We start from the raw sequence: 22,219 nt of genomic DNA, 5'->3' as shown, positions 1-22,219 counted from the left end.
GAGTGCAGCCGTTGGCCCCTGTTGTTTCAGTTCCAACCAGTTTTCTGTCTAAAGAAGCCCTCCTGACAACGATGAGATAAATTGTACTTGGATGTATATGATTTTCAACAGCAACATGAATGGCAAATCGGCCCCGGCAAGCAAAAATGGCCCAAGGCGGCGCCACTCGACGCTTTGCTGAGGACAGATGGCACCGTCAAATGACTAAGCAGGCAAGCACAGAAGGCAAAGATTCCCACCCATCAACCCCACCCCCAGTCAAACACACACGCCTCAGTTCCGACAACCCCCCTCCCCAACCTCCGGGCGGTAATCCTGTTCTCCACCAGTGCAAGACAAACGCTGTGAAGGAATGCAAGCAAGGGGCACTAGCGCACACGGAGCACGGCCCAGCAATAATTATTCAGACTGAGCTCAAGTGACGTACGGGGGGGTGGGGCGCTGGTTGCTCAGGAGTTGTCGAGCTTGCGAATGGTGCGCGAGTCAGCCGTGACCGAGGACCTCCTGAGTACTCCTCAATAGAAAAGGGCCACTGCTGCCCCGCAGCGTTCCCTCATCTTTATTTGTCTCACGGATATGTTTCGATATCTTCACAGACGGCACAGAAATGAAACTGATTATCTGGTCCGAATACGTCTCACTTTGACGCCGAATGTAGTTGTGCTGTAATTAGTGGGAACCCTGCGCTTATTTCTGGCTTGATGATCCGCTCCCCATCATCACAAAGTACGTTACATATTGACATCGTCGTTTTGTTTTGGTCGCCGTTAGTGGAGAGAAGCCCACGTTGCAAATGTAGAATGTGAAAATGGATCGGGCCGGGAACTCTTTGAACATTCTACTTTGATATGAATCAAGGATACAATTGCGCATACCGAAGTCGTTCTGAAGACTTCGTTGCGTCATTGGCGAGCTCGTCGCCTCATGTTATTCAGAGCGGGATCGACGCGTGAGAATCACCTGCGGTGATAAAAAACAAAACAAAGCCCTGAAGTCGAGTTTCCTCCATTTAAGCTTGATGGTTGTTGCCCCTGTTGAGCCTCCGTGAGCCCTGTTGTCAGAACAATGTAGAACCCTTGAAGCAGGATTGCTGATATTGTCTCTTGATATGCTGATTTCTTTGACTGTATCATTTTCGCCTCTGCTACGAAGCACCCCGAAGAAGCTTCGAGCACGGGAACCGGATTTTCAAGCTACGACTTACCCGATGCTGGCTGGTCCACGAACCAGTACCGGCGCTTAGGAACCGCGACTCTAGCCCGCACTAAGGTGGTGGGTGCCAGGCAGGCAAACCCAACCTAGCAAAGGTGCGCTCCCCCTCCCTTTTTGTTTTCCTCCACGGCGACCATTTTGAGATTTCCGTCGTTCAATTATTGCCTCTCTAATGACTTCCCTAAACCTCTTAGTCTTCTGTCTGTCGCGCTGTACTTATAGAGCACATATGCCATGCTAGCTGCATTCCCAATGGGGGTTGGGGGTGGGGTGGGGCTCCCCAGACACTTAAAAGCTTCTTCTTAAATGACTCTGGAGGCTGTGGATGAGTCCCGGGTACGGTTCATTGCAGCACGGGTGTTTTTTCCCTGTGCCTATATTACAAGCTCTCCTCCCCGAGCGCAGGGTGTAAATAAGTTGCTTCGTAAATAAGGAATAACATATCGCTGCGGGAATTTTTTCTTCCCGGTTGAAGATGAAGAGCATCTGCCCAACGCTGGCATGCGCTGCGGAAGATATCTGGCGACAAGCGCCAAGGGTTCGGAAGCTGCGGCGGCGAGCCAACTCTATCAGCCGCGCTGCACGAGAGGCGCGCATTAAAACGGGCGTCAAAACACATTTGTCAGCCAACAAACTTGACACGAGCGACATTAATTTATGCCGGGGCGAATGGGGCAGGAAGGAGCGTGCGCAAGTCGACTGGCAAAATAAAATGTTGGCTTCAAATATGCTTAATTTAGATTTCAGAACATGGTGAGCCACTTCCGAACGGCGTATTAGCATATCGCGTTAGCGGGTGGACTTCCCATCATTTTGAAGAGCCATCCATTCACTTGGGTGCATCTTGGACTGGTGACCGGCCAACCCACAAAACACATTCACACTTGGATTCATGCTTGTGCACAATTTAGTCTTCAAGAAACCAAACACGCATGTTTATAGAACATGGGAAGACGTTCGACGATCGGAAGAAAACCTGTTTCGAGCATTGGGAGAACTCGTTAAGTCCACGCAGGGATGCCAAAGCTGTTATTTGAATGCACAACGTCGATCATTGACCAAAATGTGAATATCCATGTTTCCACTGACAGTTGGCCGTGTTCCAATTCCTCCTTTGCTCGAAATGTTATCTGCAGAATAGTCACCCGAAAAGCAGTATGTGGAGCTAAACCCTGCGGAACACCAACAAAAGGCTACTGATTTTTTTTACATATTTTTGGGGTCCGATTGATGACATAATCAATTCGCCTTTTGTTGAATCCGGATCTTGATGTTTTTAATTAGATTTCAAGCAGTTTGCTGCCTCAAGAAATCACTGTTTGATGTTAAGTTACATCCACCCTTAAAAAAAAGAAAAACGTGCATCAGGATGCCCAAAACTGGTCTCAAAAATTAAACTAAGTAGTAAGTAACTCACGCAAATGTTTCACAAATTTGAGTCTAAAAGTCACGTTAAAAAAAAATAATAATAATCACGTTGTCAATTGTCAGTAGTCGTTCAAGGAAAATGAGTCATTTACTTGACCCGAATGGGAACGAGATCAAATGGCAACCTTGTCCTACTGTACAACTCGGAGGCAAAAAAGAGCTCAAGCGAGGCTCCAAATTTCAGGTGACTCACGACATTCCTGTGAGTCATTCCACTCCGTCGCGCTCTCAATAGAAGAAACAACAAATCTCGACACTTGGGCGCTTTTATTTTGTTTTCTCTCAGTCTTGATTCCCCCGCAGGGCGATTGGAAAGGGTGCCCGTCAAATATTTGGAAGCAGCATGCCACTCAACACCTTCAGACGCAAAACAATGTCAATTGTTTCCCCGACATGCTAACACATCCATCCGAAATGAATACACGAAAGCTGGCTGGCCACCCAAGTTTTTGGACTTTTACGATTTTTAGTCGTAAAGCCCTTCAAGATGGAACTTTTTAAAGAACTCCTCAGGAGATACAACTTTAATTCCATGAAGAGACGAGATTTCTCTCCGTAGCAGATTGTGGGTCTGCTTTATAGCGTTACAATTGCTCATCAAAGACGCCCCCCCCCCCCCCCCCCCCCCCCGGGCGAGAGGATTAGAAATGTTGTTAGTGCAATTTATGGCCACGCGCAGTTACTTTGTTTGTAATAGCATGAGGCAGAAAGTGCAGGCTAAAAGGGGAAGAGAAAAAAAAAGTTTGGCTCATATATCTTGATCCCATTCTTTTCGACACGAAATCAAATTCCTAAAAAGACAAAAAAGAAGCCGCGCGGGCTCAACAGACTTTTTTTTTCTTCTTCTTCTCGGAGTGCATTTTCTCCAACTGTTTGAACTTTTATGGCTTGCTTAATTGTGCTTCATTTGTGGCACGCATATGCTACTCGCAGTTCTCCCCGGGGGGGCTGAGAGGGTGGCGGGCGTTAGCTCGGCATACATGTTGCATTTCAGTGACATAGTGGCGCTTTGCTTCATTCGGAGCCATCTGGAGTGGTCACGGAGAGCGTCACGCCAACGCCGTTCCTCTGGGAGAAGATCCTCCCTCACCTGGGCTCTCTTACTTTGTCTTTTTCTGACGTTCCTCCCATCAATTTATAACCGCGGCACTGTCGCGCGTTTGTCGTCTGATCTCGCTTTGCCGGTTTTACTCGTTTCGCCGGGCTGGCTCGCCCCGAGCAGAATTGAGTCGTTTGTTTCTTCGTGGCATCGGATCACAATATTGGCATTGAGAGTTCAGGCTCTGTTGTCGCAGGGGATCTTTGGCGGGGGGGGGGGGGGGGGGGGTGTGTCAATACCGTCGAACCCGTTTACGTCGTCATTTTCCATTAAACGCCATTTGGCAGCATCATCCAGAACTCGGAAGACTCTGACGACTTTGTGTCGAGTGGTGTTTCCAAGCCGACGCCCGCACAAAAGGAGCACAGAGAAATTGACGTGACGGCCATTGCACCCGCCGGAGTAGTGAAAGGGGATCAATACTGTTTGAGCTCATACCACTAAGATCCATTGCCAAACTTTCAAACGTCAATAAAGTTGATACTTGAGTCATGTGAGGCACTCGCTGTCTTTGCAGTGTCAGAGCGGCTTTTGGTGGACCGCAGTCACACATTGACGGCTGGCGGCAAAATCTTTCAGCGGAGACAAAAATTCATCGTAAATGTGGGCAACCCGTGCGCTCTTATGATTGATTTCGCAGAGCCCATTAGAGATCTCATTGATCAACCGGTGACTTAAAGACGATACGGCCGATCCAAAACGGCGCACATATGGCATTCATGCAAAATATCAGCCGATCGGATCTCAGATTTGTTTTCCCGGCCTCGGGGGGTGGCGAGGTGGGTCATTGGGCACCTGCGCAATGGATTCCTTGGAAACTTGCAATGCTTTCTGTGAAGCACTTTTTTAAAGCCTTGACAACAAATTTGCTTCCGCGTAATTTCCAGAAAGGTATTGTGAGCTCAGGGTGAAATACCGACACTTTCATCTCGGGTGCCATTTCTTCCCGCTGAAATGGTCAAAGGGAGAGAGAATAAGGTTGCAGTCGCAACAGAAGCCATTAAGCAAACAAGTAGATGGACATGTGTCCCGGTTTGATGACGCTGCTGTAAATGTCTGTCTCGTCATTAATTGTGCTCATGTTTGCCCTTGCAGGCTTTAACCTTTGATCGTGTCAGAGCGGGACGAGTCTAAGCAGGGGGGGGACGACGAGCGAGGGCAGCAGCAGCAGCAGTGCCGACCTTGAGACATGGCACCCCCGCCGCACAGAGGGGCGTGTCTCGTCCTGCCCCTGCTCCTCGGCTGCGCTGCCATCTCCTCCGTGGCGGACAGTAAGTGTCTCTTTGCTCCAGATTGTCGCGGCGAAATTCATTCAACACATGAGCTCACCTATGGTGCTGTCACCGTAGGTCATTTCCATGCGTACCCCCCCCCACATGCCCCCACAACCACAACAACTGGCCCTTCCTTTCATGTGTTGCTCCAAGCAGACTTGTTTGAGTGAGCCTTTGCCTCCTTGAGTTCTCGAGGTGCTGTCTTTTTTTTTTTGTGATAGTCAAGTACTGATTAATCGGTGATTGATATATTTAGTCCCTGCGGGGAAAAAAAAAATCCCTGTGTGTCGCGCCGGACTCATTTTTAACTTTCAAAGGTCGCTTAATTAAGTTGAACTCGTAGTACGCGGTGACCGATCGCAAGCTTTCTACTGAGTAATATCGCTCTTGTCTCTCATTTGACAGATTTGACAGAAAAAAAAAGAAAAAATTCCCACTGAGGAAGGGAAGATAAAACCCAAAAGCAAGCCAATGAAGTCCGCCTCTGGTCTGAGGTTAAGCTAGGCGTGTATTTTGGTGTGCGTGCATGCGAGGGGGAAAAAAAAAGAGGCCACGGCAGACCTGTTATTACCGCCAGCGCCAAGCAGACGTGGAATTAAAAAAAGACCGTTGGGGGGGGCCGAAATAACACCGACCACTAATAGCAGGGTTGTGTAAATGCGGTGCCTGTAATTTCTCTGCAACTCCAGTTATGTGAACTTGATAGCGTCGCTTTTGGATTTCCTGTATTCCGGCGCGGACGGCGGACGGATATTACGGGCGCGAGGGCGACCGGCGGCTTTATGATCGAGCGACTTCACGCCGTCTCTGTGCGAGATTCTTCGAAAACCACCAGAATTGTCTCGTCTTTCGGGATATGAATGGATCGAGGTCAGGGGCTCGGAAACAACCGAAAAGAGCAGCTACTCTACACCATCAATAATTCTCCTCGTAGGCTCCGCCCATCCCCCTTGGGCGTGATCAATCGGTCTCCATCAATCCCTTTGCCATGAAATGCAAATGAAGAAGAAAAAGAAGACTTACGATGATGATTGGATAAAGATGTTAGTCAAGAACTAAAATATTTGATTCCTGACTTGAGAAATGAAGAGATTTTGAAATGATGACCTTTTCCAGACGCTATCTGAAAAAAACACGTGATCAATCCATCCATTTCTGATCAAGTCAATCAGATTGTCACTTCCCTAAGTGATGGATTAAGTTCCCCGGGAGCTAAGCCTAATCAAGCAGGGGGGGCCGCTCCACCAACGTTGCTTGTACACAATAGGCCTCGGGGGGGGGGGGGGGCCCGCAAGGTCGGCGTCAAAGTCACGCGGCCGGCTTCTCGGAGCGGAGCGTCTTTTGAGTGATTTGGCCGGCGTTAACAAGCTTTTGACGTGTGCGCGGCCCGGGCGCGCCTCTTTCTCTCGTTCTAATCTGGACGAGCTTTTCATGCCAGGACGACCTCGAGGGCCTCCTTTGGAGGATTACGCCGCCGCCGTAATTAACTTATTACCTTGGAACGTGACTTTAGAATATGGAAGCGTACGTGTGAGCCATCAAATTATTTCTTTGTTGTACTTGTTGGTCAAGCATGCGATGAGACAAATGAAAAGGAACTTCGAAAATCAACTCCAATTCCAATTGACGATACTGTGACCCAATTGTGTCGTGTAAGCAAGCTTTGTGATTGAATTGGCAATCTTGAAAAAGCTCTTGCAATGTGGTGATGTAATGCACGTGCCAAAGTGGTTTGTGGGGTTGGGGGGGGGGGACCAGACGGGCAGCTGGGCGGCTGCAAATTGGATTGTTTTTTTTTTAACGGTCCATATGGTCTCCCGGTTGAAAATCAAACAGGGGACGGGGGAAATTGATTATCTTTTAATTAAAGGTAACCATATCCACCTCGGAGAGCCACTCGGAGAAAGTAATGCGTTTAGCACACAGCTGCGGTCCCCCGGCCCGCCAAAGATGGACTACGTGGAGCGCGGTGGCAGCAAAAAGGATCCGGAAAAAAAAAAAAAAAAAAAGCAATCTGCCCGCTTTGTGGAAGAAGAGCATCAAGTCGATGGAATTGTTTTCATCAGCCAAAGTGCGGCCGCGTCACCGAGTGACGGCTAGACGGCTATCTGCTGAGGTTAACGACGTGAGATTCATTGTTTAACTAGGGCGCTCGATGGCCAGGCTCGAGGCGGTCACCCGAACCCCCCCCACCCCCGCTTTGTCCCAGAGTCATCAATAGCACGCAACCAGGAAGGCGTTTCAACGGATGTTTTGATTTTAAAAAAAGAGCTTTATAGACCGTTGACACTAGGCCACCCGTCGCTGTCCTTTAAAATCCGAAAGCCGCCCGTGTTGCGCTGGGCCGTCGAGCGGAAAGTCGTAAAAGGAACGAGAGGCGTGGCTTGCGACACGCCGGCATGACGTTGGGTCCGAAAGCAAACGTGTTGCGGACGTGATGCAACCCGTGCAAAATTCCTCTCTCCGTTTTCACGTGGCCATGTGCGGATGCGCAAATTTAGCATCAAAGCGCGATCTTACTCCAAGACCGTGATTATCCCCGCGGGGGGGGGGGGGGGGTCCTTTTCATTTTAATCGTGTTCAAGTCCAACTTGCCAGGGCTAAAGAGACCAATGCTCTCGATCAGATGATCTCACCTTGCTGAATCCAAAAGTTTAACTTAGCGCCTCCATTTTCCAAAGGAAAAAAAAATTCACGAGCGAGCCTTGACGCGGTTGATCTTTGACCTCAGAAAAAGCCAATCCTGTCAAACTTTCATCTCTTCCTCCTTCTCGTATGAATACAGTAAGATCACTTATGCGCCGATAGCGGAGAGTTGAATGAGTGAAGACGCCAACAGCTATGGTTGGCCTCTGAGCGATGGGGGGCGGGCGAGGGGCAGCTAATCCAAAGGAGGCAAATTAATTAGGTGAGTGGAGTGACGAGGGAGGCTTAGGGCGGGGTCGCGTAGTGATGGATGATGAGCTCACCCTCAAAGGGGGACGGCTGAAGAAGGTGGGAGTGTTTCTCGCCAGCTGAGCCCCCCCTGCCCCCCGCCTCTTGGGATCATTTAATACGCTTAACATTCAGCCTGCATTGATCTATTAATTGTAGCGTAGGTGACCACGGCACCCCGACCGACTGCATTAACAAAGCCCCTCGCCTCTCATGCCAGTCGGTCTCCACTTAGCGGACGAGCTCGCGTTTCAATCACAAATCTCCCGTCGTCATCGAAGCATCGCATTGATACGTTTGACGTTGAATTATGCATCGGTTACCGTTCGAATGGCAATCGTCGTGCCGATGGGGGCCAACGGAACGAGTCGCCGCAAGTCTTCCCTTTAGTTTAGTGCCATCTAGTGGTTGCAAAACACAACCGCAGCTTCTATTCGATGCGCCTTATAATGCGGTGCGCCCTATCGTGAAAACCGGTTGAAAATGGGCGCTTTGTTGATGAAAGCACGTTATCGTGCGGAAAATACGCCGCGTAGCCTGCAGTGTATCTATCAAGTGAACAACTTGAAGTGTTCTCTCGGTCCTGGCCCGCGTTCTAGAAGGAAGAAGGACAATTTCTATACTCGGCAAAAACATGACGTCTGTCGTTGAGACGAGGGCGCGGTGAAGATCAACAGCAGACTGTCTGTTTGCTGACGGTTTGCCACGTACGAGTTGACAAATCGTCACGTCGGTCACGTCGGTAGGTCGGACCCCCGTCTTTGTGTGAATTCTACTGGTAAAATCCACCAAACGCTGTTATGACGGAGAGACGGACCCCCGTGATTGCTTATAAAACAAAAAAGCGCTTTCATCAAGCCCCCCTTTTAAATTTTCTTTTTTTAATGGCCACTGCGGGCGTCGGTGCGTTCCTGAAATCACAGTGTGTGTTTTCCTTCCGTGTCACATGGTGCTTATTGGGCCGTCTAAAGAGGGGGGGAAGCGAGTGTGTAGATTTTAGCAATGCCTCCCCGAGTCCTAATCGGGCTGGAGACGATGAAAGCCATTACATAATGGCGACTCACACTGAGAAGAGAGGAGTGAAGGCTAATTGCACTTAGACTTCTTCTTCTTTCGCTGCTGTCTTGAATAATTCACCCAAAGCTGCGAGGCCTGATAGAAAGTCAGCCCCGCCCGCCCGCCTGCGCCGACCCCCCACCCCCTGCCTCTTCGCGCTCCGCTGGGGTATTGAAAGTTTGATGTTTTTCCTCTTTGCTTCTCGCCGCGATGGGTTTGGACAGATAGGGAAGGCATCTCACCCGCCATGAGTCACGTCGCTCGTCCAATTTGACTCGAGCGAATCGGCGCTCTCCGACTCGCGCGCCGGGATTGTTATTTCGCTCTCGCAAAGCTTTTGTGTGATTCGACTGGGAAGGAGGCGGGGTGGACGCGCGATGATATTTTCTTACGGGTAAGACGTAGATAGCATTTCATGGACGGGCCTTGGTCAAACGTGTGGTTTGTTTTCGGCGTGACGCAGCAAAATCAGCCCAGCGTCATCCTTTGCTAATTTCTTCAAATTTCACCTGACTTGGGATCGAAGCGACTCGGCTCGATTTAGACGAGACCGACGTGACTTGTTCGCTCGTCTTCTTTCAGATTTGAAATCTGTATTTGAAAACGGTTTGTCTTTTTAACTCATTCAGACTTGAAGGTACGACTTGTGACTTACTCTCACCTCTACCCGAAGCAGAACCGCAAAAAAAAAAAAAAAAAGTCTCAAGAACCCATGTCCGAAAAGACACAGAAAAAGTTTGCAATTTGGGTTTGAAGCGAACCATTTTGAGGGCCTCTTCAAAAGTGACCCTTTCCTCGATGTTTTTTTTTTTTGCTAATTGCTAGCAAATTTGAAGTGCCTACCCGACACAGATGGGCGATATTTAATGGTGAGAAATTTCATGGCTTTTTTTTTTAATAGGCGGCAAAGGTTGATGAGTTTCATAAATCCCTAAAAAAAGAAGACCTAGGCGTTTCTATTTCCGTAAACAAGGTGTGTTGGCGTAAACAGCCTGAAGGGCCTCATTGTCATTGGGGTAAATAACTTGGAGGGGCGAGGCGGCTTTATTTGGACTGAATTGCAAAGGAGTTAATGGCCTCCCCAAATGGCCTAAATGGAAGTGTTCCATTAAAGCGGCCGCAGCGCTCTTGATGGCATCAGATGTATTTGCGCCGAGTGTCGCCTTGTGAAAATGATAACTTGCTCATTTATGACGAATAAGACGCAAATCGATCAGCGCAGAGGAGGCTCTCAAACGGGGGGGGGGGGGGCAGGTTTGGGAACACGATGCTTGTCAGCCACCTCGGAGAAAGAAAAAAATAAATAAAACACAAAAGCTTGTTAGCTTCATTCATTCATTCATCTTCCGAGCCGCTTGATCCTCACTAGGGTCGCGGGGGGTGCTGGAGCCTATCCCAGCTGTCTTCGGGCAGTAGGCGGGGGACACCCTGAATCGGTTGCCAGCCAATCGCAGGGCACACAGAAACCAACAACCATTCGCACTCACACTCACACCTAGGGACAATTTAGAGCGTTCAATCAGCCTGCCATGCATATTTTTGGAATGTGGGAGGAAACCGGAGCACCCGGAGAAAACCCACGCAGGCCCGGGGAGAACATGCAAACTCCACACAGGGAGGCCAGAGCTGGAATCGAACCTGGTACCTCTGCACTGTGAAGCCGAAGTGCTAACCACTGGACTACCGGGCATTTGGTCATATTTCCTGCCTTGTATTGTGTTTCATAACGATGATCAAATGACTTTTTCACACATTTGCTCTCCTGTTTTTTCCCCCCTGCAAACGCACATTTTCCCGGGTCTATTTTGCAACCCCATCCCAACAAATCGCAATTAAATATTAGCATCCGATTCCCGCAAGAATGGCGACTGAAAAATATCACCGCCTGAAAAAGAAGGATGAGCCGCGGCGTATGGGAGAAAAATAAATTGCTGAGTGCAAGTTATGAAATTGCACTTGGCTTTGACTCTTAATAGATTCCTCGACTCCTGCGAATGTTTTATCGGGTCACATCTTTGATCGTGACAAAGTGATTTTATCTTGACTTCAAAGCGATATTGGCGCAACCCCAACCTTGAAATTCCTGTCGACGCGCCCGACGCCCGAGCTTGACAGTTGATGGCGAACGCCACCCGGAAGGGAGAGCATGCTTGCGTCGAGAAAGGAGTTGGCAACGTTCTTTCGAAAAAAAAAAGAAAAAAAAGCCTTGAAGAAGGCAGGCGGAGTGAGTGCGCACCACCTCGGCCGTGGGGGGAGGATTTGCATGTTCTTCACCTCATCCTTGCTTTTTGTTTTCATGTGACAAGCGCCTGACAGCCCAGAAAATGGGACACGGGCACTGGAAGAAAAAAAAAGGATGTAGGAAAGCAAGTGACTAAAGCCAAACAGTTTGATAACCTCAAGCGGCGTTGTGGAAACAGCCGCTCCAAAATGTAGACTGAGAAATGAAGAGCGCTTTTTTTTCTTTTTTTTTTTTTGATCGTCTTTCATCGCATAACAGTTCTCCTAAATAAAACCGACAAGTTATGGAATAAGTTTGATTTGATGCCCAGAGATGATCATGTCAATACAACATAAACTGGAATTCCTTTTAAGAAATGACACCAGGTTATGCCCCCCCCCCACCACCACCACAACTTTTCAGTTGGCGTGCAAATGACATAAATACAGCGACATGTTCTACCCGCACTCCCTCAAGTTGCCATAACGAGATGGCGTGTGTTTACAACCACTGTCCCGTGTTTACCTTGGGCGGGCGCCCCCACACCCTGTGCCATTGCGTGTCCATGCGACGATGGACACGCCTTGGCATTATTTGTATGATCCTGGCTTTTGAGCAGCGTCGCACGGCTACGCTTGCCACCGCCTCTTCTTTTCAGCTCACCTTACATCTGCGCAGTCACGTCGGAGGCGGGACGGGGGAAAACACCTCAACCGTCGTCTCCTTTGCATTCCCTGCCTGAAAATCCACTTCCTGAAAACTGCAGCTAATGGCTGCCAGCACTTTGTTCAATCAAACCTCTTTTGGCAAGGAAGCGGATGGCTAATTAGTCTTGCTATTTTGGCTGGATTGTTGTCTGCCCAAATAGTTGCCACGCGCTCGCCCCGATTTATCATGAATTCCGCTCAAACAAAACATACGCCTTAAAGCAAGAATGGGGCTATTTCGTTGAATCTATGGATGAAAACTGTCTTGGCCGCTCAGTCCAGCATCTGCAAGGTGCGCGGTAGCCTCACGCGGTCTGGCAAAAACGTAGAGAGGTCGCGGCCCCAAACACACATTTAATATCAATGTGTTATGTTAGCAATTAGCATGGCTTACTCCTCGTACTCCCTTTGTGAGAACGATACTTGTCAGAAATGTCGTTTATTCGCCGCTACGGAGGCAAGATGACGGAGTTCTGCGACTGCCGCGTTCCGAGCTGAACCGCGACCTGTTTAAGAGGCATTGATGGCCAACCGAAGCGCGTTGCTCAACTTGCTCTTGCTAGTCGCCGCCACGTCCTCGCCTTGATCATCCGACGGCCCGTCTGCGGGGGATGGAAATAGCCTATCAAAGCCGCTGGCGGCCGGGACCGGTCCGGAAATGGGGCCCCCCTGGCCTGATGTTATTGGACAGGTGGACTCAACAGATAGGTGTACATAAATCTGGCAAGTTTGAAAGGGGGGGGGGGGGGAAAGCAATTGCAACTTGTCATAGTCGGCAGCATAAATGGGACAAGATTTCCCATGAAAAGTCGAGCGGAATAATCCATCGCAAACGGCGGATGTCACTTAGCGCAAATTGCTACAAGGTGTTTTTTTTTTTTTAATACATACTTTGGGGACTGTGTGCAATATAAATGTGAGGTTAGCCGGCGACGTCTTTGAATTAAACATGGTTAAATAACAGTGAGACGCTCAAGTGTGTGTGAAGTGTTATGCCATGCAAAATAATCTCAGGCTCACACGCTCACACGCGCAATGGCACGCAAGCGTCCATATTGTTCTTCAACCCGGCTGACATTTGGCTGATATTTAGGGCCTGCTTGTTGCGCTGAAAATATTTACAGTGCAAATCCTTTCGTTCCCCCGCAGGCACCGAGCCGCACTAATGATCGCAACCTGACAAACTTTTCTGCCCGATCACGGGTCGTTGGATACAAAAAGGGGGGGGGGGGGGGGGTTGATTGAGGTTTTCTACCAGTTGAGAGCTCGTCCGATGACTTGGTAAGAAACGGCGTCCATGGCGCTAGTTTCAAGGCTTCATCAACATCTTGAAATGTCAACGGTGTGTCACGACGCGTGTGTGGGGCCAACAAAAAAAAAATTATAATTGCTGAAATGTATTTTTTCACACAATGCATTTTGTTTTTACTTTTTATTTTGTGTATGATTTTTGTTTTGCTTTTGACTTCATTTTATATATTGCAGAAATGAAACTTACAAAAAAGAATCTTAAGATTTTTGTTTAGTCGGATAATATTTGACATTATTTTTATTACAGATTTTGTCAGTTGTATGACATGTTATTTTTCATCATTTCTTTCAATGATTTTTATTTTATTATGCTATGTTGTATGCTGTGTTCTGGATTTGCTTTAATTAACGAGACAAATCAATTATTTTGTTGACTTGCTTGCACGACCGAGCCAATTCATTTGCCAGCCAATTTCATCAGTCGACATGAGACGAAACATCATGACATCCACCGCGCCGCCCCTCCCAAAAATGTTGAATACATTGTTTGGGTTATTTTTTTCTCTCTGTTGTAAAACACAAAAGGTCAATTCATTAAAATTCATATATTCCTGTTGCAAGCATTCAGAAACCAAAGCTCTTTTATTACCGTAGTTAAATTGTTTTTTTTCCCATGAATTGGGCAATTAATTGCTTTCCGGAATTGTATAGATTATTTATCGGCTGCGAATGTATTTTTGTTGTTGTTGTTGTTATTTCACGTTTTGCCTGCCGCCTGCTTTCAGAGCTGCCGAGCTTCATCAAATCCCCCGAGGACCAGACGGGCATCTCGGGCGGCGTGGCGTCCTTTGTGTGCCAGGCGGCCGGCGAGCCCAAACCCCGAATCACCTGGATGAAGAAGGGCAAGAAAGTCAGCTCGCAGCGCTTTGAGGTGAGCGCGCCCGCAACTCGTGACTTACTCGCGCAAACCAGCCCAACGTGTCGCCCGGCCTCCGCGTCGCCATTGATCCTCAAAGAAAACACACCCGGCGGGGGCTCCTTCTCTCCAAGCAAGAGCAGACAAGCCTCCCTCCTTGGGCTTTAATCTTCTTCCGTCTCAGTTGATGGAGGAGTCCACTTCATCTTTGCGCGCGCCCGCGTCGGTCAGCTCCATCTTCTCCGCCCACGCACGGCTCTTGATGTGCTACTTAGCGCAGCTTCTTTCGGCATGTCTGAACAAAAACCAAACCTCGCGCTGCTCTCCCGAGTAGCTCAGATGGCCCCCCCCCCCCCCCCGGGGTTTCCTTATCTGTTTTTTTTCCTTAACTAAATTGTTATCTTATCTAAGTCGTACTTTCTCCAACCTTTTTTAACCAAATGCCGCCTAAGAAACTACTCAAGCTCTCCAAGAAGCATACAGCAGCGTGCTGTGTCAAAGTTGGGAGTCACCAGCCAGTTGGTCACGCTCGTCTGCGGACAGCTGCCAAGTTGACCGCGAGGGCTATTAAGGGGGAAAAGAAACGTTTTCTTTTTTTGGGAGGGGGAGTGTTGTGTGCGCATTGTTATTGTTAGTGTACACAACAGATTGCACAACCTGTCCATAAGAAAAAAAAAGTTAAAAAAAAAGTAGGTCACTTTTGTACAATGGTTTCAATCCTCACTTCGTGTCCCTTCAAATACGGCGTTCAGCTGGAAATTGTAGCTCACTGCTCAACTCCCTTATCCACATACAGATCTCTCTCTCTCTCTCTCTCTCTCTCTCTCTCTCTAAATGTATTTATACATAGATAATATCAGAAATTTAAAAAAGATATACTGTATTGTATTATTGACGGTATTTTATGTTTGGTGCATCGTTAATGCTTGCCTCGTTAGAGCTGCGGCTGCTGTGCAAGCGCTGCATAAATAAAAACGTCTCGGTCGTTTCGATGCTCCAACAGACTGAAATGGTGAGAAGTACAAAGTGAACCAATCCCCCCCCCCCCCCACTCCTCCCTCCCCCACTCCCCGTCCTCTCTTGACTTCTCCCAGGTAATCGAGTTTGATGACGGTTCGGGATCCGTGCTGCGCATCCAGCCGCTGCGCACGCACCGCGACGAGGCCATTTACGAGTGCACGGCGGCCAACAGCGCCGGCGAGATCAACACCAGCGCCAAGCTGACCGTCTTTGAAGGTGAGACCAGGACCTCCTGCTCCTCCTCTTTCTCCTCCTCACTTCACCTCTGCCGGCTCACAATCCACAAGTGGCGTTGGCATCCATTCCCTATTCTTTTGTATCGGAACGCTTTGAGGATTCCTTGAATTTGTCAATGTCGATGTAGAGCAATTCATGTGGCGTGAACATTGGATGCCATCGTTTTGTGGAGAGATGCGCATGATGAGCAGCTCATCGGTTGTGGAATCGGATGGCGGCGGATCGCACCGCTTGCTTGCAAGCACCAGTCGCTCTGGTGATTTGGCTCCAAGTTGTTTTGCTGTATGAAGGAGCCCGACGTGGCGTCATCTCTGGGAAGATATGCTCTTTCACCCATGGAATTATTATACTTGTTTAAAAAAAACAAAACCAACCTTCTGTGATTATGGCAAGGCTATGTGGCTTTGTAAGCTTCACCCTCGATATGTTGATAAAGACGTTTGTTTTATCTTTTAATTGAGTGCTTAATTTGGCTTTTTCATCGTTGTTGTCACCTTTTAGTTCAGGTTAAATATTATATTTTCAAAAAAGAGTTGCCTCCCTCCCTCCCTCCCTCCCTCCCTCCATTGAGCCTTTTACATCTGGGTGCTTATTTCGAAGCCTGAAAAAGATGTCATTTCAGGTTTTTAATCGAACACTCTGCAATGGAAAAGTCTGCACTTTGGCCCTGATCCAAATTCAGGATGGCTCAGCCTCGGGGGAGGTCGACACCTCTTCCCAACGCGACACGTCCGCAAAACACAAAATGGCGGCAAATGTAAGGTGGTCGGCGAGCGAGGCGCCGAATAATCACACAAACAGCTTCTGGAGTGTTTTGCACGGATGGCCCTCTGCCCACTCCTCCTCGGCGCCGTTAATGTACTTGATGTATGCGGACAGAGGTTCGCCACCCTGTCCCCCCCCCGCTCGGCCTTCCGTATCAGCGGCTCGTGAGTCTGCATTTCCTCCCTAATTGATTGTAATTTTGTCATGCGGATGCGAGTCACTGCAGGGCTTTGATTCCATTAGAAATTTGGAGGAAAAAAAAAGCCTGAGAGCGAGCCGGCGGGAGGACGAGGGTCATCCGTCGCCATCTTCCCTTTTTCCCCCCGCATGCTTATTTGATATCATCGGTCGGGCCTTGCGTAATCTTCCCAAAGGGACTTTTGCTTTACTTTGCCCCCCCCCTCCCTCCCCGCGCCCCTCTCATCCCTCACCCTCCCATACTCGTCCTCGTCTTGCGCATCGTGAGGAATCGCGTGGCACGAGGTGAACATGAGTCACACGGCATTAGGCGCAAGCGCAAGTGCGCGGCCCCCCCAGTTATTGTGGGAGTTATCAGGAAGAACAGCTTCTGCTCTCCTGGGGAAGAATAACAAAAAAAAAAAAGATTGTGGAGTGTGTCCGTGGGATTTTTGTCACTCGCGTTGGGCCCGGAGAGAGGCCGCGGCTCGCCGTATTTGTTGATGGGCCTCTTCCGCGCCAACGTCACGCATGCATCTGGCCTGTAACCGTGCCTTGCTTGTGGGAACACGTCTCACAAAGTCTCAAGTATCCAAATGTCTTCAAGTCCACCAAAACATTACTACAGTTGACCTTTATTGTATATTTTGGGCGGCCCGGTAGTCCAGTGGTTAGCACGTCGGCTTCACAGTGCAGAGGTACCGGGTTCGATTCCAGCTCCGGCCTCCCTGTGTGGAGTTTGCATGTTCTCCCCGGGCCTGCGTGGGTTTTCTCCGGGTGCTCCGGTTTCCTCCCACAGGCTGATTGAACACTCGAAATTGTCCGTAGGTGTGAGTGTGTGCGTGGATGGTTGTTCGTCTCTGTGTGCCCTGCGATTGGCTGGCAACCGATTCAGGGTGTCCCCCGCCTACTGCCCGGAGACGGCTGGGATAGGCTCCAGCACCCCCTGCGACCCTAGTGAGGATCAAGCGGCTCGGAAGATGAATGAATGAATGTATATTTTGGTCGAGGGGGGGTTGGATTCCGGAACAGAGAAATGAGCGATTGTATTCATTTCAAAAGGGATGACTTGAGTTTGGATTTACGGAAAATTCAATCCAGAATTGAATTTTTTTTCTCAAGGCGCCACTGTATCATTACAGCAATTTAAAAAAAAATGACTCGGACAATTATGCAAAGGACTTGGCAACTACAGCAAACCAGTCGGGTCATTTGCAACCGAGAATGTTCTACCATTTCCTAGGGAGGAGGCAAATGCACTTTTAATTGCACTTTCCCTCCAAAGGAAACGATTGAAACGGGATCAATAAATGTCTTTCATAGAAAAGACACATTGCTGCTGTTGATCTTTGGTGCTTTTCCCTCTCAAGTGAACGAGAAGCATTTCTGACTGTGCCGAGAATTGATCACAAGAAGTTGCAGAAGTCATCTCCACATTCTTTGTAGTTTTCCATCAACGGTTTCTAGAGGGGGGGGGGGGACTCGTGGCGATGAGTAAGCGTCAACCGTTTTGAGCCGACAGAAGCAAAACAACGTGAGCTCATACATCTTGCGCGGAAAACCCGCTCCGGGCCGACAGGCTGGGGCAAGTCGGCGATGGCTGCCTGCGCTTACCTGCCCGCAGAGGAACGGGCGGCCGGCCAAAGCAAACGGGCGCCCGCTGAAGGCCGAGGGCTCCATTGAGCACCTGAAAACGTCTGACACAAAAGAGACGAATGTTGTCGTGTTGCTCAATGGCCGTCGTCGCTCTGCGTTTGTGCTCCATATGCAATCTCGTGCTTGGGGATTGGAGTGCCGTTAACGTTTATGCTTCTGGATTGTATTTGAAAGCTTCGGCAGGTCACGCAAAAGTCCTTCTGCTTACCACCTCCAAAGGCGGCAACTTGGCGGGTCGACTGCCCCCCCCCCTCCGCCCCCACCCGGTGCTGCGCATTTGAGAGATTGGCCTTTTATTGTGGGCGGCCTAAGGCAAAGCGACACAATACATACGTTGCGCCGCACGAGTCAATTTGCCGGCGACATCAGTTGCTCGTTTTGGCAATTTGTATTCATATTTTTTGTCCCGCATATCCACATGAAAACGTAGACGGGTGCTCATTCCGCCACGCAAAACCTCTCGAAAGAGCCACGTCGCCAGCCCGGCCCCACTATATTTAGGCTATTGTTTTGTGGACTTGGCAATGCATCAAGTTCACAGCGGCGGAACTCGGCGCGAAAAACACGGGTGGGGTGGGGGGCGGGGGGGTGTGCAGCTCGCAAGCAGACGGAGATTAATGGTCGACCAACCTTAATGGACCACGCTAGCCCGGAGCTTTGGGAACTTCTACAGCAGCTCAGATGAAAACGAATGGCGGTTGGAGAGGGGGGGCTTTTGTTAACATTAACTGCAGTGCCCTTGAGCAAAGCACAAGGTGAGCATCATTCAATACAAGGAAGCCTCACCGCCACTGTATAAATTGTGGATACTTAGGGGTGGGGGTTGGGAGGGGGGGGGGGTTTGAGCAAACTAACTCCTGTGCAAATGAAATAATTGAAAATGGAAACAGTAAAAGGACGTCATTTCGATCAAATGTAAAGTAACAATTCTACTTTAGTACCTGCTCTTCAAGTGTAAAAATACATGAACCTCTGAATAAATGAAAAATATGAACTTTACATATCTCTTGAAATGTAGAATAGCATCATCAAGCAAATAGACATTCGTGTCATATAGTCAAGTAACTCATGTACGACTTAAAAATAAGTTAGCTGTTGTAACATAAAAGAGAATTCCGTTTCAATTTCAACTCATCTGTTGCATTTTTTCGAATTTGTAACCGTAGCGCAAGTTGTACAACCAAGTTTACTGCTGCGTATTGCTTTGTAGAACTAAATAGAATAAACTTATTTTTCAGCGGACAAGATACAGAAATAGAGAGAGGGGAAATGTAAAAGTAGTCGTTTTCTTTTTATTTCTTTTTTTGGACATTTTTACCTATCGTGCAATTGTGGAAAAAAAAATACTCTGTATTTTCTAAGTCAATTCTTTGGGGTCCAAAGTTACCAAGAGAAAGCGGTCCAATAAAAAGAAAGGCATGCCGGAGCCGCCAAAGCCTGCTTTTCTGACCCTCTGCCAAGTTGGACTTTAGCACTTTGGCACGTCACAAGTCTCCAGTCACTCTGTAATTCATTCTGTCACGCCGTTAAGAGCCCCGCACTTTTGTGTTGCGGCTGTTCTCACGCTATCCAGAGGTCATCCAGACTTTCAGACGGGGCCCAAAGTCATCGTTGTTTTGGTTTTTTTTGTCGATAACAAAATAATTATCAGCGTCATACCCCGCTTCTTTCGTCCCTGCCATATTCTTTTATCGGCGCGCCGAGTATACCGGACGCTTGGCAATGACCGTCGGGAACAATGACTCGTTACGTGGGTAACGATGCCTGCGCCCTGACCCTTGCGGCACCCCCACTTGAATTGACGCGCCTCAGCGAATGTCCTGCTAAATGGCGCTTGCCCGGCCGACGTGTGAAATAGCACTCCCGCCGTCTGAGAAGACATCAGAAGCCACACCGGCGTTGGAACTGCGAAAACCGCGCCGAGAAAAATGTGCCGACAAATGTCGCTACAGTGAAACTCCTCTACAACGTAATCATGTTTTGCAGCGAGAAATTTTTCACAACCGGGGACTTTTCACTGTAGCAAATTTTAAGAAAAAAAGGGAAAGAGATTTGCGATCAACATTTACTTTCACTTACACCAATTTCTTGCATCATGCCTTTTATTTGGCTTCTTTCATTTTTATTACCTTTCAAGCTTTTCTTTTCTTACCTCCTTGGTATGCAAAGGTCCGTTTTGTCGCCGCTTTAGCAATGCAACGTTCGCGATGCGTCAGAAACAAATACTTCCCGTACTACTGCGCATGTGTAAACCAGTGTGGTGGTGGTTGTTGCCATTTCCGAACAAAGCAGTATATAGGTCGCTGTGGCATGCTGAGGTTGGATGAGACTTTTGCAGAAGGCTCGTTTTCGTTGCAGTGAATCTCGTTGCGAGGCAAGAGCAGAGAAAAAGATTTCATAGAATGGAACAGGGGGAGTTTTCGTTGTAGGGGGAGTAGAAAGGTTTTTCACACTAGGGGGTATTTTTGCCCATGTAGGTTTCGTAGTAAAGGAGCTTCACTGTCGTCTCAAACAAGAATAAGATATGGAAACACTTTGCTACAGTCGGTGAATGAAGAAAGACGTGAGAAACTAAGTCTGGAAAACCCCGAGGAATAGAATGGCCAAAGCGTTCACATGCTCAGAGTTGAAAGAGCACCGGGTTGGCAAATGCGACACGTTTACAACGACATGCGTTCACATCGAAGTCCAACAAGTGCGATTTATCGCGTTGCTGCTCGAAAGCCTCCACGGCAACAGTACCTGGCAGACGATGTTTTTGCGCGATTTGAAAAGTGTTCATGGGTAAGCGCGGCTGCCGAAATGTGGAGAATTCGAATTGGAGGTGCTTCGGAGAGCCTCGTCTCGTCCTCGGGGGGAGGGGGCGGCGGGAACTGCGGACGAATCTCAAGACAGGAGAAATCTCATCTAATGGTAAGAGATCAAACGCGCGCCATCATTACCAAAGTCCTCCCGTGTCAGAGCGCAAATTAGAAATGCTCTTTTTTGAAGAAGTTAGCCCCGTCAACTCCCTTTGAACTGGCAAAGTTTTCACATGTAGAAAAGGGTCAAGCGAGAAATCCCGAGCTTCGAACAAAAATAACTTGTCTACTTGTTGTAAAACGCGGCAGAGGGAAAACTGCGGCGCGCGGCGCGGCCCCTCGGAATATTAATAGTCGCCGCCATATGAATTCAATTTGCGCTCCAGAAGGAGCCATTTTGGGGAAAACCTCATTGGTCTTTGGGCCTCGGTTCACGGACCGCGGCACAGCTTGACTGTATTTAGCGCTGCCGCGTTTGGTGCGCAGTAAACAAATTACAGCCTGACCGCCTCGCGGAAGGCCTTTATTTGCTCGTCCGGCTTCAGCGGGTGCCCGGCGCGGCGGCGGCGGCGGCGGCAAATGACTGCGACACAATGCCCGCTCATAAATATCTCGGCGGCCCCCGGCGAGCGCAGGACAAACAGAGTGGACGGGATAAATAGTGGCGAAATCTCATTGCGCCGTCCATGAACGCGTACGCCAGCCGTTATTGGAATGATTGAACACGGAGCCGAGCTGCTCCGACAACTTAATCCCTTTCCTTTGCTTGCCTCTATTCAAATTGCTCACAATGACCAAAATGAGGTGTGTTGTGTAACTGATATTCTCCCACATTCTTCCTTCCCGCTCTCCGTGTTTATTTACGTACACATTTTTATATATATAATGTCCTTAATGGCGAGTTTAGCGTGTGGTTAAACACTTCTGGCGATGTCCTTTGTGTTGTCAAAACGTACTGGGGATGAAAAACACGCTTGGCTGATGAATGGCGATAACGTTTTGGAGACAGTTAGAAGTCCACCTTCCAATTGCCGGAATGGTTAATATACCGCGTTGACTGCCGCATCGCTGCGAGTAGTACTTTCAGATTCTACCATCGAGGGCAACGGCAAACAAAGACGATAGGTGCATGTTGTGTTGTGGGACTTCTTTGAAAGCATGGCCAAAGGCAGTCCAGGTGACTGCTGTGTCTTTGTTTTTCATTCTACTTTCGTGTACTTGTTTTGTGGTTTTATGTCATATTTTTCAGACTGGTAGTTTTAGATTTTCAAAATCGAATGTACCGTATTTTTACGACTATAAGGCGCCATTAAAAGTCTTACATTTTCTCCAAAATGGACAGGACGCCTTATGATGCGGAGCGACTTGTGTATGCACTGAGTTCCAAAACCTGACTGACTTTATTCATTTTTTTTACTTTTAGATTTGCTGTCTAATATTTTTACTTCAGATATATGATTAATAT

At 48.5% G+C, this 22,219-nt stretch overlaps 1 protein-coding gene across 17 annotated transcripts in view; it reads left to right on the top strand.

The window, feature by feature from the left end:
- Positions 1-22,219, top strand: part of LOC127616265 (receptor-type tyrosine-protein phosphatase F-like) — a 126,652-nt gene that overhangs the window by 47,605 nt on the left and 56,828 nt on the right. For all 17 annotated transcript variants that reach the window (XR_007967083.1, XR_007967070.1, XR_007967084.1 and 14 more), the window contains 3 exons: positions 4,835-5,010; positions 13,968-14,113; positions 15,193-15,334. Coding sequence is in view for 1 of the 17 variants with exons in the window: in XM_052087760.1 (XP_051943720.1) it covers positions 4,929-5,010; positions 13,968-14,113; positions 15,193-15,334 (370 nt within the window). In the remaining 16 variants the exon portion in view is untranslated. The remainder of the gene's footprint in view (positions 1-4,834; positions 5,011-13,967; positions 14,114-15,192; positions 15,335-22,219) is intronic.

Source organism: Hippocampus zosterae, chromosome 15 (genome assembly GCF_025434085.1).
Source record: "Hippocampus zosterae strain Florida chromosome 15, ASM2543408v3, whole genome shotgun sequence".
Classification (NCBI taxonomy): domain Eukaryota; kingdom Metazoa; phylum Chordata; class Actinopteri; order Syngnathiformes; family Syngnathidae; genus Hippocampus; species Hippocampus zosterae.
This window is presented reverse-complemented; position numbering and strand designations above follow the sequence as displayed.